This window comes from Solanum tuberosum, unplaced genomic scaffold, assembly GCF_000226075.1.
Source record: "Solanum tuberosum cultivar DM 1-3 516 R44 unplaced genomic scaffold, SolTub_3.0 scf00017, whole genome shotgun sequence".
In the NCBI taxonomy this organism is placed as follows: Eukaryota; Viridiplantae; Streptophyta; class Magnoliopsida; order Solanales; family Solanaceae; genus Solanum; species Solanum tuberosum.
In genome coordinates, this window is record NW_006238943.1 from 2,067,784 (window position 1) to 2,083,335 (window position 15,552).

The following is a 15,552-nucleotide window of genomic DNA, read 5'->3' on the forward strand; positions in this document are numbered from 1 at the left end:
AATTTTCATTGTTTTAAAATGAGTGGAAATTCCTCTATTTATAGACAACAAAAGGTAGTGTGAACAAATGTTTATTGTGCCTTATCAAAAACTATTTGAAAAAGTTGCAACCCTTTAAAAATGTCACAACATTTCATAAAAGTCACGACTTTTCATAAAAGTCACAATTCTTCATTGAAGTTACAACTTTTCATAAAAGTGACAATTTTTCATAAAAGTCACAACTTTTTATAAAAGTTGCAACTCTTCATTAAAGTTGCAACTCTTCATTAAAGTTACAACTTTTCATAAAAATCACAATTTTTCATGAAAGGAGAAGACTAGTTTTGAAAATAAATAAATTAAAAGGGAATCCTGATTTGTGGTGAAGCCACGTAGGCAGTCCTAGTGTTCTCTTTTATACATGGTATATGATATGATTGGAGAAATAACAAAGTTATCTCTATCTAATTTATAAACCCACAAGTATAAATCGTGAAATCAATCACTAATTATTACATTAGGATATAGCTACACTACAATCTACATAGTGTGTTTATTACTAAAAATTCATAAATACGAGATGCATCGTGCACTCGACTATTCAAAATTGGAGGGAAAATATACAAAAATACCAATTTTTCTTTTGTTTGTTTGTTTCTTTCTACCCCTCTTTTTTCCATTCTCTTTTCTCTTTGCCCTTCATATTTTCTTGATTTTGTTCATCACAAAATGCGTAGTAGTAAAATCAAGAATCAAACACCCACAAAGTTAAAAAATCCCCAAACCCCTTTATCCACAAAACCCTAGTGAAATCTGACGCAAAATTGATTTGAATTTTAGTTTTTAATTTCAATGGCAGTGGATACCAATTTGGCTTCATTGTTTGAGAAGTTGAAGTTGGAAGATCCGTATGTGCAACCTACACAATGGGAATCAATTCCTTCAGAAAGTGGCTTTTGTTCTTCTTTGGATACTAATCGGTTTTCCCATGTTCAATATTCAACTTCGGCTGTTTCTGTGAGGACCCTTTTTAGTTTTCGTTTCTTTGTTTTCGATGATTTTGCCATATAGGAAATGTAGTAGATTAGCTGCGACTTGTATAGCTGGTGGGTTGTTTTATACTTATGTATTGCTTTAGTTTTTTTTTTTGGTAAGTGTGCTTTGAAAATTTCCATTTTTCCTTGAGTTTCAATTGAATTAAGTGCTTCTTTGCTGTTTATGTGAGGACCCTTTTCATGTTTGGATTTTTTCCTTTTGTTGTATTGATGATATTTGCATATCGGCAATGTACTAGGTTAAATGCGAGTTGTATAGCTGATGGGTTGTTTTATACTTGTGTATTGATATAACATTTTTTGGGCAATGATTTTCTATTTTTACTTGATTTACAATTGAATTATGTGCTTCTTTGCAGTTTCCGTGAGGACCCTTTTGATTTTTCATTCAAAAAATTTATTCTTTTTCAATCAATGCAATGTACATGATTAATTCAGTGTTGTACAGCTGGTGGGGTGTTGTTTTATACTTATGTATTGCTATAGCTTCTTTTTGGGCAATCTTATTTTAGATTTTCCTTTTTTGCTCATTTTTCAATTGAATTTGTGATTCTTTGCTGTTTCTGTATGGACTATTTTGACTTTTTGTCCTAAAAGTTTGTGTCTTTTTCTGTCAATCCGAATAGAAATTCAAGCGTCAATGTACAAGATTAATCTTATAAAGCATGTTTTTCACTTTGGTAGGTACCCTCTTAGTATTTAACACTGCCATAGCACTCCACTATTTTAACCATCTTATTTTAATTTTGTGTCTTGCATCTTCATGTTTTATACCATTCTTCTGGAACATAAGAGGAATGTAACATGAGTACATCTTAAGGATTGCCTGTCCTAATACTACCTCGCTCAATCACGTTTAACTTTGTAGTTATGGTGGGATGTGGTGCATTAATGCTGATATGATTGCATCTTGTGGTGCCAAATTGAAATTTTAGAAAAAGCTTGGCTGTCATTTAGCACCAAATTGCTGCTCCATGTTTAGAGGAGCGTTGTCTATACTTCTCTTTTTCCTTTTAATAGATAGACTAGATTTTGGTAGACCGCTTCGAATAGATCATGATATATTGTAATGAAGAGGAAGAAAAGCTGCATACATTTAAAAGAAAATTCAAAACATTGTGATAAAATTTAAGTATATGTATGTGTCAAATTTGTTCTGGAAGGAAGTCAAGAAAGAAAGGTTGCATACTACTAATAAGGGCGGGTGAGGTGACTACCTTCCCTCCCCCGGGGAGGTTGGGAGATCTGGTGCAATATGGCACTTAACGGAAAGGTGAATTTTGTTTCCTCTTATAGTTTGGATTTTCCTAAGTTCTGAAGTTGCAATGGCTGTAACTGATAGATGTTTTAATTGCAACAGTTTAAAGTTAAATGGTTAAGTGTGACTTTCAAATATTTTGCTGGTTCTACTGTAATTCACCTTTTCTGTTGTTAATTAAACAAGAAAATGGGAGTGGCAATTTACCAGTTTGAGTGCAAATGTACAACCTATGAAACTGCTTTGTACTTGTGTGTTGCTGGGACAGGTTTTGTTTGGTCATGTTCTTTTGACCTTTATATTGTTTTCTTTGAACTTCTTCTTTTTCTTGGGACAAGAAAGAGAGTTGCATTATCTTTATCTCTTGTGATGTTACCATTTTATAATGAATGAACTAAATGCTATTTTGCTACTTCGTAACTCCAGAAAACGAAAAGACCCTTTACCTATTATTTTTCATTCACCCTTTTAGGAGTCTAGCTTGGTGAGGCTGGCATTGGATGCTCTGCAAGGTGTAGAATCAGCTCTGATATCTATTCAAAAGCTCTCTGCATTGTTTTGTTTTGACTCAGCTGATAGATCCTTCCATCATATCCCAAATTTGTGGACACGGACTTCAAGCACCCTTGCTTTGGGAAATTTACTTAAATCCATTGGGCATTTTGGTTGCCTCATTTTCCTTCTTCACAAATTTGTCAATCATTTTACATGTTTAAGTCTAGCTAGAAATGAGGATGAAGTTCAAAAGTATGATGACGGTGATGGTGTGGGATGCCGAATGAGCAATCATACACTTGTTAATCAGGCCTTTGCAGTTTCTGTGGCAAAAATTTTAGATGGGTATACCTCCTCCCTCAATACACTATATGCTTCTGTCAACTTGAGGCGTCGCGTGAAGGCTAAGGGTGGAGGCTGTTTTACTAGTGTTGGGCATGGTGAAATCACGTTGCTAGAGGCTTATCTTCACTCTGCAGGACTAAGAACTCAGATGGATGTGCTTGGTAATATCTGCAATATGAGTGATCTAGCTCTTAGATACTCTGAATTATCTCTTGAAGAAATAAGTGCCAAAGCATTCTTAGAGTTTAATAAATTCCCCAGAAGTGGTGCTCTGCTCACTTTCTTGTACACACAACTAAAGGTTAGCATTCATCAACTGTATGTTTTTGATCTGGTACTTTGCTGTTCCATGAAGATTTAGATTGTGCACGGTAGCGAGTCATGCGAGGTATTTGATTATCACCTTGATGTAAATGCTTCATGGATTACATGATGCATATTTCTTTTCTTTCTATATCTGAGGAGGAAAGCAGCTAGTTATGAGTAGGCATGTATCAAAAAGCAATGCAGTAATACTTGGGGAAGGAGACATGCCCATACACTTAACTGAGGCTAGAGTGAAAGTGAACCTGTTTTCACATTCATGTTGCCACCTGGAAATGCTACCGAAATATCCAAAATTGATAATATGATTCTGCTAAGAGATGTTTGTAAGTAGGAAAGAAAATTTTGGCACTCTGAATGGAACTTATGTAACTTTAGGTATTATACTGCAGCTTTTGATTTAGTCTGAATGATATAGTCACTGATTTTTGTTATTACAATAATATATATAGTCCTAAGTGTTACTTCGTTCACCATTGTGGAAAAAGAGTTCCATTTTTGGTGCAACAAGGTGTTGGATTTTATGGATGTTAGATTTTTGGTGTAAGAGATTAATAAGGTGTCTCTTTTGCTTATTATTGGTAGCGCTTCTTGGCTTTTTGTTGCTAGGTGGCTAATCCGGCCCATTGCGCTCTCCTAAAGTTCTTGTTTCTACGTTCATGGGAACCCTACTGTGGATTTATTAGATCATGGATTTTTGAAGGTAGCATTACTGATCCTTTTAATGAGTTCATCGTGGAAAATGTGAAAGAGCAACCTGATCATGAGCCGGGTAACATTGGAATCTCTAATGACTTCCCATTAGCAAGTGTTAGGGTAATGCTATCTGTCATTTAGAGTTATAATTTCTTTCTAATGCTGATACACTTATTGTGACTACTTGGGAGTCTGTTTTTATCATCTGCTACTCAATATCTCAGGTGCGAGAGGGAGTTTTGCCTTCGTTTCTGGAGGATTGTTTGCTTCCCCTTTTCCGAGCAGGTCAACAGCTTCAAATAATAATGAAGTTATTTGAGTTCTGTAATACTTTTGGACCATTTAACGGTATTCACGAAGAATTCCTTCCTGGAATCCATGGGTTTTCAAGTGAATTCCCAAGCTTCAGATCTTCCTTGTTATTTGAGAAAGGAGCTATTGATACGATGGTAGTTTCAAGAAACAGTTATTACCAAAGGATGCTGGAGAAAATTGACAACGTTTTCATCAAGTCAGAATTCAGATTTCGGGAGGTAATTTCATTTCAGAGGCCACAGTTCCAAATTCTTCTTGCTTATAAATTTCTTGCTGTCATCCTGTATCTACAGCTGTAGAACTATGAAATAAGTTTCTTGTGTTCCTGTTTTTCAGCTGTCGGTTCCATGAATTAATTTTCCAGGATAACTAAGCTATGTTGTATAAATGCTAATTGCTTGTGCTGTTTGTCTTTTAAGAAAGTCTGATCTTTCTGTGATTGTTTATCCTATTTAAGATTTTCTAATGAAATGTATCCAGTGTGGGAACACAGGCTTTTACTTCTTCTGGCCACTTTTGACTTGAGGTAGTTACTGCGGTTAATCTGGTTTATTTGTTATAATTGGAGATGCCATTAAGATTAAATAATCTAGTACTTAATTTGTTGTGGGGTCGTCAAACATAGTCTGCATAGCTGCTTTACTTTTAGTAATACTCAACTATCAGTGAAAAGTTTCACGGAAGAGTTCTTTTGCCTCCTGAAAATACTGCACTAGTATAGTTTCAAGGAGGAGTTCTTTTGACTCACAACAACTGCACTAGACACATTGGAAAACAAGATCCATATATGTGATATCTAGTAGTTGGGAATAGGTTTTATCTTGTTAGGACATTGATTTTGGACCTATTACTTTTTCTAAGAGTACTTTGAAGTTTGGCCTTATCATAGGTTTATATGCTAGTAATATAGAGAACTTTTATTATCATTATTATTATTATTATTATTATTATTTATTATTATTATTGTTATTGTTGTTGTTGTTGTTTTGTATGATGATGATTTGAGGTGAGTTTAAATGGAGAAACTTGGTCAGTGAGGAGTCATATAGGCAACCAATCTCAACTTGTTAGGGACTTGGACATAATTGTTGTAAAATTACCGATGAAAGGTGATAAATCTCTTCTAAGATATATCAAGTTTTTCTCTTCTCCACCCCAAATGGTGATGGTTTTGAAACACTTGTTTGATACTCTAGCTTGGTCCAACTTATTTGGTTCTTTCTAAATCTGTCTGCTGCCTTGGAAAATGTGGACATGGAGGCCTGACAGGATGTGGAGTATTTTGATTCAAAAGTTCAGATTGTGATCTTTTTATTAATGAAGCAGAATTCCCATTGATAGCTTGGTATTAGTTTGCCAGATTTTGTTTGTTCATAGCTTCATGAGTTCCAAGTCTAGATTCATTCGACTTGGTTGAAGATAAGAAAGAGATCGGTCAGGATAAAAATGAGATATTGGACTCAACGTCATCTGCAGTTTATGTACAGAACTTTCACTTCATGTCAAGCAGCACTCTTTTTGATGTTACTAAGCTCTTGACTTCTTGATTTCACATCATTGTATTGTATGCACTCAAGGGTGTGACCTAGTGGTCAATGAAGTGGGTTGAAAACCATAAAGTTTTTGGTTCAAATCCTAGTAGAGACAAGACCACCAGGTGATTTCTTCCCATCTGTCCTAACCTTGGTGGACAGAGTTACATAATATTTGTTACTAGTGGGAGGTGACAAGTATCTCGTGGAATTAGTCGAAGAGTGTTCAAGCTGGTCCGGATACCATGATTATAAAAAAAAAATCATTGTATGATCTCCCAACAACAAAATATGATTGAAGTTAAAACAAAATTCTGCCTTTTTTTGTAAACCATTCTCTAAAATGATATGTTTATTCTAGGATTAGGAGTGGATGCATTTTTTTTTCTTAAAAGTGTGTTTGGAGGAAAGTTTTGGGGGAGAGCAAGGGAAAGTAAGAAAATGGACAAAAACTCGAGTTCTTATTGGGCAGAAATAGAGGGGAAAAGCCTTCGTTGGCGAAATCTGTGATGCCAAAAACAGACCTTGACATTCTAAACTTAAAAGAATTGCACATATATGTACATTACAGTCAATGGTCGACTACCATATGTTTCCTTTTTTCTTTAGATCAAACCCCAAACAAATTTTGATCCGTTTTTCTCGTCTCCTTTTTTATCCCCCCTTTTCTGCATGGTTTCTTTTCCTCTCTACTTTTTTTGCTTTTGATTTAGACCATCCATTGTTCTATATCATTTATTTTCGCTGTAGATGATTTCAAAGTCCTGCTTCCATGGATGGAAAGAAGTGAACACCAGAGATCCAGTAAAAAGGTCTTGACAAACCCTCAGCAGAAGTGTTACATCTCCTTTTCCCTCATGTATTTCTAATGTACTAATAGGTGAGAAATGAAATTAGATGATATTAAAATACAAAGACAGGAGAAGAAATGAGATATTTAAAACAAAGAATACGCTAGATAATGGACAGTACTACATATAAGACATGGTTTCTTACCACCAAATGTATTAGTTTTTGTTTACACATTCCCGAAATTAACTGTTAGAGGTGCCATTTCTGCATTTGTGGAGTACCTATGAGTTTGATACATATCCCTTGTTGACAAAATCCTTTGATATTTATATGAAGCATCAAGTAATCTGGACAATTAGAACAATTTTATTCACAGTAATGCTAGTTTCTCACCTTCTATTGCATTTAGGGGTCGTTTGGTTCGAAACAAGTTATCCCAGAATTAATTATCCTGGGATTAGTTATCTTGGGATAACTTATCCTACCATGTATGTGAGATAACTTATCCCATCACTATGGTATAAATGGTGGGATAAGTTATCCCAAACATGGCAACCAAACAAGACAATTTTATCCCAGGACTATTTTTTTATCCCAAGACTATTTATTCTTATCCCTCAACCAAACGACCCCTTAGAGTTAAAACAAGGTTAATCTTTAATTCCCCCTTTTAACCTTTTCATGTGTTACATAAGTTTTCTATTTCCCAGATATCTCTGCAAGGCATGCAACCTAGATATGCAAACCATGCCAGGAATTTGAACTCTCCTGTAGAGTTTTCAACTAGTGACAACTTGGAAACATGTTCAACTGATACTGGAGAGAAAACTTTGTAAGTGTGCCAGTTTACATGCTTCATTGCATGTCCTCATGTGGTTTCTCATTTGTGCCTCCATCCAAGACTGTCTACAATCTAATTTTTTGATAGTTGCTTATCTACTATATATCCTACCATTCTTTCTCTATAGCTCTTTTTTTTAGATGATAAAGTTCTTTCTCTATAGCTTCTGTGCTTTGAATATAGAGGAAAAATTGCATGATCTGAAGTATGAAATTTTGAAAAGAATAAGTAAATAAATAAAGTATCTACTCTTCAACAATTTAAGCTTTTAGGTGAGTCTGTTTACCAATTCAATATGGTATTTAAGTAAGCTGAGTCTCACCACACTCTTCATAAAATAAGCTTCCACTTGCTCGGTCAATGAAAAAGAATCTCCACTGCACCTATATGTGTTGAAGGACCAAGATAAAAAGTAAAAATATCCCTTTTTGACGGTTTGAACTCTTAGATGAAAAGGTTTACCCAGTCCAACAAGGAGTTGAGTTATATTCAGTCCCATATTGGTCCAAAGAGGTCTGTAAAGATTTGGGCCACTCCATTCCGTTGTATGTTCAGATTTTTTCACATGGTATGGAGACAACATTTTGAAAGCCCATTCTAAGACTCATAAGTCCGCATTAAAGTCCACGTGTTAATCCTAAAAGCAGGTTGCCCGTGCAGGAGGGCGTTGAGTCACGTAAGTCTACATCAGGGGCATCTGTTAGGGGTTTATAAATTGCCTTAGTATTTTGAGTGGATACTTTTTACATTAAGTGATTTCATTGAACTCTTTTGTTTAGTTCCTACAGCTGCATACCTGAGTCTTTTCTTTCCACTCATTGTTGAAGCTGATCTGAACATTTCTGTTTTCTTGTATAAGTCCTTTCATGTTTCTAAAAAGTATCCTACCTGAATTTTTAGGCCTCACAACACCATGGAAGCTGAAGTTAGCACAGACAATGATTTTTCTTGTACTGAAGATCTCCTGGAATCATCTGAATGTTCATGGGAAGATAATTCAGAGGAGCAAAGCGATTTTGATCTGTCGAGAAACGCCCCTGGCAATGATGTGGAGTTGGAACCAGATTATTTATCTGCTTTAAGTTTTGCTGATGATGGTCTTCTACAGAAGCAGAAGTTTCCACAAGGTGAGACTTCATGCCCTGCAGAATATGTTTCATATGAAACATGGAAAAGAATGGAAATATCATGTTTTTCCACGGATGTTAGTAACAGTGAAAGAGCTGCATGTGACAGCTCTCTGCCCTATAGAAGTGAGGAAATAAGTATGTTGCAGACACTTGATAACCAGATTACTAACAGTTGCCAAAATACATCCTGGCTGCCTGATTGCTTTCCAGGAAATCTTCTGAATAATGATGGGAGGAGCTCTAAGACTACATGGTTGCGTGCAGTTGAGATTGAGCCGGAAATAAGTAGTTGTAGCATTGGTGTCCAGTTGAATTTAGACTCTGGTGTTTCAGTTCTACCTCAAGATCCTTCACTGCCTGAGGCTTATGAAAAGGATCAGCATCCAAATAGAGCTTGTAACTTTTTAAGTTCAACAAGTTTGCCATCATGGCAGCTGAAGCATCACTCCAACTTTTTCAGCATGAACCCAATTTTGACTAAAAATTCTCTTAACCTAAAGAGGGAGTCTGAACAAATGTGCTCAAGAGATTCTAGAGAACCTTATCCTTTTTTCGATTTCACATCTATAAAGGATCCTTGCCAGGTGTATATAGAAAAGTTTTCTGCCAGTTCTAGAGATCAGTTAGGAGCTGGGGATTCTGTTTTGACTAGTACAGCAGCTACTTCTGCCATTCTTACTAGTCGTCAACATAAGTTAAAAGATTACTCCGATGAGAACTTGGAGAACAAGGCAGAGCCGTCTCATACTTGTTCCCCTGTAAGTTCAAAGGTCCACTATGACAAAGTTTCATCATTGGAAAATGTTGCTGGTGGGAGTGGTTGGGAGAGACTGCTTGCTAATTCTAGCAAGATTTCCAGTACAACTGCCAGATATCCAAAGACTAGTTTGGTGACAGTTCTTGAGGTGCCACTGGATCATATTATCAAAAAGTGCCTGTTAGAAGAGATTTTGCTTCAGTATCCTTATGTACTGTAGATGCATGAAATAGAGCGTATCAACACTTGAAATTAACTGTCCTTTATATTCCTTATTTGTTTATGCTCTAGTAATGTGGGCTTCCAATGTTACTCTCATTCCTGATGAGAAAAGAAGTCCATTTACGTTTTTCTGACTACTTAGCAGATTATATTAAAATCAACCTAGGTTACATTAAGAAGTGACAAATTAATGAAATAGGTACAAATTTATACTCCTGTGACCTGGAGTGCTAAAATTTTATTCAATGAGCAACGTTCATCTATATAGTTGACATGATACTTGATAAAGCCTGAGTACCTAGAATTTTGGAGTTGGAAACTTTTTTTGACTTTTTTGATTTACGCACTCTCAGATGATGGGTTTTCATGAATAATCAGTTAGTTCCAGGTCAGTGAAGTATTTGAGTTGCAGGGCTAATGTTCCATAGCGGGATGTAGTTCTATAGAACCAATTTCCTTCTTCCTTCTCCAAGTTTGTAATAGTGATCATTGTCTTCTCGCTTTGACATCTGTCATATGTTTAGTTCTCTTAATTTTCTCCTTCGACTCCTCAACTTTGATATTGTTTTCAGCTGGTTTATACCTGTGAAAATTGTATTTTCATCTCTTTCTCTAATTTTGTGAAGGGTATTTTTAGAAAAGAAACGATTGTTTTGCTTAAGATTTTATTTGTTAATAACCACCACCCTCACAATGTTCTTTAAGTAATCTTTACCTGTTGGGGAGCATGCAGACAAAGGCATTCATGGTGGCCTCTCATTTTTCCTTGACATTTCTAGATACAAATATTTGAGTAAATTGACTATAAAATTACTTGAAGAAGGTTTTAGTTTGCAAGAACATTTACTAGCACTAAGGAGGTACCATTTTATGGAATTAGCAGATTGGGCACATCTGTTTGTCAGCTCTCTCCAGCATCATGTATGTTCTTCTACCACTTCATAGTTTGTTTTTTAAACCTTCTTTTTCTTGATTTGTGGTATATCTTCAAACCAGAAATGGTACACCATAGAGGCTGAAAAGAGAATATCAGAAATTCAGGGCATTCTTGAGTTGTCAGTTCAGAGATCTTCTTGTGAAGGAGACCCTTATAAGGACCGTTTGTATGTCTATGTGAAAGGGAGTAGTATGGCAAACATCTCAGTTTCGGCTAGAGGAACATTTTATGGTAGGATCTGCATGCCACGTTCTATTTTTTTTTCTCTCCATCACTGTTTCTCTTAATATCTGTATACATGATGCATTGTCCTCTATAAGCATTTTGGTTCAGTTTTCAGAACTATACTACTCTTGGCAGGAATCTACTCCTTTGATTTTTTGGGTTTGGGTTACCGAGTAGATTGGCCACTCAACATCATATTGTCTCCTGGAGCATTGAGAATATACTCAGATATCTTTAGTTTTCTGATGCAAGTCAAGCTTGCTGTTTTCTCTTTAAGTGATGTATGGCGCTCATTGAAGGTACTGATTTGATATTGGTCCCATATTTTTGTATTGCATCATGCATATATGTGTTATGCGTAGATTGTATCTTTTTATTGTCTTTTGCTTAATCCTTCTTTTTTTCTTTTCTTTACGGATTCCTATCCGTGCATATTTATGATTTAACATAATCTGGAAATTTATCTATACCTAGTTTGTTGAACATAAGCAAGTTCAGGCCTGTTTAGGCTGAAACCGTTACCTAATGCTGAAATTATCCCTTGTGACCATGGAAACTCCTATTTCGTTTCTTCTTGTCATTAGCGTACACAGGTTGAGACAGGGATATCCCCATTTTTTTTGTCAAATGCCTAGTGAAGGCATTAATTATGGAGCCCACAGATTAATGATCGAATCTATGTTGTATGAAGGAATGAAACTGGGCTTATTTGTCTTTGTTAGTTTTAAGTGTCGGAAATTGTGGTTCAGTCACTTTATACCACTTATTAGGAATTATTTCCTTCATTTTGCATGTTCTGTTTGCTTCTAGTGGCCACCATCTCAGTTTAGTTAGTTTCTGAAGGATTTGATTATGAAGGTTTTCAACCGAGGAGATGTATTTCAAGAAATGTATTGCTCTTGTATCTCACCCCTTCTCTATAATGCTGATAGTATGTAACAAGTAAACTGAAGATGCGTATTTAAATTAATTTCTTCCCAAAACCAAAAAACGAGATTACTCTGCACACAAAAATCACAGCTGCAATTTTAAAAGTTGGCTTAACCAAATTATTGTACATAAATGATGCTTTAAGTCACCTAATAGTTTTGATATGTTGTCTTGTGAACAAGTAAACTGAAGATGCATATTTACATTCATTTCTTCCCAAAACCAAAAAAAAAGAGATTACTCTGCACACAAAAATCACAGCTGCAATTTTAAAAGTTGGCTTAACCAAGTTATTGTACATAAATGATGCTTTAAGTCACCTAATAATTTTGCTATGTTGTCCTTGTGAACAGGATCTTTCTCAATTGAACAAGAAGAATCAACATTCTGTGTTTGATAATGCAGAACCAAAGCAATTGTCCCTCTTAACTGAAATGAGGTCCTTTCACATTTTAATGATTGTTATCTTCTTTCTATCTGGCTATCTTGATATCATCTGACTCAAGGCATGTCCGGTAACTGTATTTGAAAAAGACATATTATTCGAGGAATAACCACAAGACATTATGCTCATGCTTTTGTTTCTGACATGTTTTTCTGCATGATGTTTCTCTCTCTTGCACGTGCTCAGATGTGTGAAAATGTTTATTTATTAAGAGGTTGTGTACTATTATTTACGCAGAAAGATGTTAGCTTTTCCTGAGCTTGTTCCAAGTTGAGATATTTTAGATGTAACTATAGAGTTTCTTTTGATAGAAACCTAAGAAGCATGGTCAGTGCACACCATTCATTTCTTGGTTAGTTTGGAAACGCAACTGAAAACTAGGTACTTTGTGCCTAATCACTTGCTGGGTCGCAATCACACTCCATGCTAAATGCAAATTAAAGATTTTTGAGCCACAAGGAAATTAGGAAATAAGAATTCATGTCCCTCCAACATACCGAAGCATTTTGTTCCTCCAATATGCCATTGAAGTGTCTAGTCTTACCATCACACTTGTCTCAAGTACTCCAACTAAGCCCTTTCAGCATCACAAAAAAACTAAGGTATCATCAACGAATAAAAGATGTGACACCCTCAAAATACCTTGCTCCCCTACTGCGGCAGAAAACCCCATCATGTAGCTTCCCACCACAACATCCATCATCCTAATCAACGCTTTCATTACTAGAGTGAACAACATAGGTGATAGTGGGTCTCCCTGTCTCACTCCTTTTGAACTACCAAAGAAATCACATGGTTTACCATTCACGAGGACCAAGTACCTGACTGCTGGGATGCAAAATCTGATCCACTTCCTCCCCTTTGCACCAAGAACCATTTTTAGCATAATAAAATCGAGAAACTCCCAATTGACTGTTAGAATGTTACAGTTGTATATAAAATATAGTTTCGACGTTGGAAGAAGCTAGAAAGTAAATATGTCATGTGTAAACCATGCATAAAAGCTCATGGACTTGTGACACTTGTCTCATGCATGCTTCAACTCTTATGTCTCAATGTATGTTTATCCCATGATTTTCTGCTCTCATCATGTATGCTACACGTGCCGAGTCTTGTCATTCCTTTTGTGATTAGAGTTTGCTACTTTCTGCTGTTTTACTTACATATTTCTGAATTTCATTTCAGGCACCAGCTTAATCATTTTGTGTCAACGTTGGAACAATATGTACAATCACAACTATCTCATGTGTCCTGGTGCAGGTTCATGCATTCTCTTAAGGATAAGGTTAGGAGCACCTTGTATCTAGGTTTTAGTGATTTTCCCCTTCATTTGCTGTTTGGTTTGATTATCAGCTTTTCACCAGTTTTAATCTTGTGATCTACTGAATTTCGGTACCCTATGGTATGCTCTACAATAATGCTGTTTTAGAATGGTTTCAAGCTCTTATATCTTATGCTTTGCATGCCCAACATGTGAACCTATATGGATGAACTAATTAGCTGTTGAAAATCAATAAAATTTTGCTGTTGTCTTTTTGGTTATAACTGATAAGTATCTTTTTACTTTGTAAACCGCCCCCCCACCACCACACATACACACACCTTTTTTTTTCTTAAAAAAAAAAACCTGGTAGTGTAGTCTTGGTTATAGGACTTTACCAGTTGAGTTGGTCTCTTCAACATTGTGTTGGTCAATAATAAATATTAATTTTGAGATTTAGCATCCATGAATTTTTGAAGGCTTGCAAGTTTGAAAGCTTTATATATATATATATATATATATCTCATCTTCTGGTAGCTTAATTTAGAAGTTAAATGAGCATATTGACCAATCCTTGTGAACGTGCTTCCATCCCTTTTTCTATGACTGGGTCACTCATTCAGAACTTACCATACAGAAGTGTCAAGTTGTTCTCATTTATTTGTTATGCAATGCAAGCTATATTTTCTCTCTCTGCAGAAATACAGTTCTGCTTTTATTTTCTCGGTGCTATATTTTCTAATATGTCTCTCTGGCTCAAACATGTTTTTAGCCCTTAATGTATCATTATTTAAGCATTAGGTGCTTGCTGCTGATAGCAATTCTAAATAATTCAAAACAACTCTTGTTAATTCGATTCTGAGATTTCTGTCATTTTGACATTGTTCAAGATGTTACTCCACACTTGTGATACATTCTTTGGTCATCAGGTCAAAGATATGATGGATCTTCATTCTTCACATATGGCATATCTGAACGACTCCCTGCACATGTAAGATCGACTTCTGGTCACTTTTCTTATTCTCTCTCACGCACACAAACAGGGTATGGAAATACTTTTGAAATATGGGATATTTTGGTGCTTAATTTTGTAGCACAACACTCTGGGATATAATCATCAAGTTGTTGCACTATAGATTTGTCAGTTTGCCACAGTTAAGCTAATGGAAAAAAAGTGATTATAACCTGTGATTGAGTAGGAGTCCCGGTGGGTATAAGATGATGTGACCAGTGTAAATGACAGTTAGCAGTGACCTTGAGAATATCGGGTGGCTATTTGTGCATGAGGGGGGAGGGAGGGTGCAGAGAGCGGAAGGAAATATTTGCGAGGGCGAGTCAGAAAGATGAATATTTAGAGTGTATTTTCATTTCACTTGATCATTGTTGGTTGAGACATTGAACTCTGTTTGTAGTTCTCCACTTCTGTGATTAATGAGGACTAAAAGGATGGACAAGGGTATTTTGTGTTCTTCTACTTTAGTATGAAAAAATTGTCAGACATTTCTAATTTTTCCATTTTTTCTTTTTAAGAAGCTCAAATCTTCTTTTGGCTAATGTATCTTTATTTCGTAAATGGAGAAAAGAAAAAAGCACATCTGAAGCTGAACAACACTAACTGGTTTTGTTATGATATATTGTCATTTATCTTCTTCAGACCCTATTGTACTCTTCTAGTGGCAGGACACGTAGGCTACTACAATTATCTAGCTTATACTTGTAACCTTTCTTTTGTCCAATTGTTCCAATTTAATGAGCAACCGGTTAAAATGGAGTGAACAACAATATATTGTGGGACTACACGGTATGTTGTTGGGTAAAAATGAAAAGAAAAGTAGTTCTCCAGATAAAGACTAGCTGACAGATTGTTGATGAAATTGACTGTCTCCTTCTGTCCCAAAGCTTCTGTTCTGACCTCCTAAAGTTAATTTAGTCAAAGTAAATTTGGTATAGATATGTGTAGTTGGGAAACTATAACCCCCCCCCCCCCCCCTCCCGCACTCCGCCACCACT

The 15,552-nt window shown here is 35.8% G+C and overlaps 1 protein-coding gene across 2 annotated transcripts in view; it reads left to right on the top strand.

Moving 5' to 3' along the window:
* The first annotated feature begins 657 nt into the window (after positions 1-657).
* LOC102597908 (uncharacterized) overlaps positions 658-15,552 on the top strand; it is a 17,339-nt gene continuing 2,444 nt past the window's right edge. Inside the window, exons 1-13 of one of the 2 annotated variants that reach the window (XM_015302846.1) lie at positions 658-999; positions 2,768-3,436; positions 4,069-4,275; positions 4,380-4,688; positions 7,505-7,626; positions 8,536-8,762; positions 8,976-9,723; positions 10,524-10,665; positions 10,741-10,912; positions 11,042-11,205; positions 12,190-12,275; positions 13,467-13,566; positions 14,472-14,533. In XM_015302846.1, coding sequence (XP_015158332.1) covers positions 835-999; positions 2,768-3,436; positions 4,069-4,275; positions 4,380-4,688; positions 7,505-7,626; positions 8,536-8,762; positions 8,976-9,723; positions 10,524-10,665; positions 10,741-10,912; positions 11,042-11,205; positions 12,190-12,275; positions 13,467-13,566; positions 14,472-14,533 — 3,173 coding nt within the window. In that variant the 5' untranslated portion in view covers positions 658-834. Of the gene's footprint in view, positions 1,000-2,767; positions 3,437-4,068; positions 4,276-4,379; positions 4,689-7,504; positions 7,627-8,535; positions 9,724-10,523; positions 10,666-10,740; positions 10,913-11,041; positions 11,206-12,189; positions 12,276-13,466; positions 13,567-14,471; positions 14,534-15,552 lie in introns of both variants that reach the window. The other variant, XM_006340232.2, reaches the window with a different exon arrangement.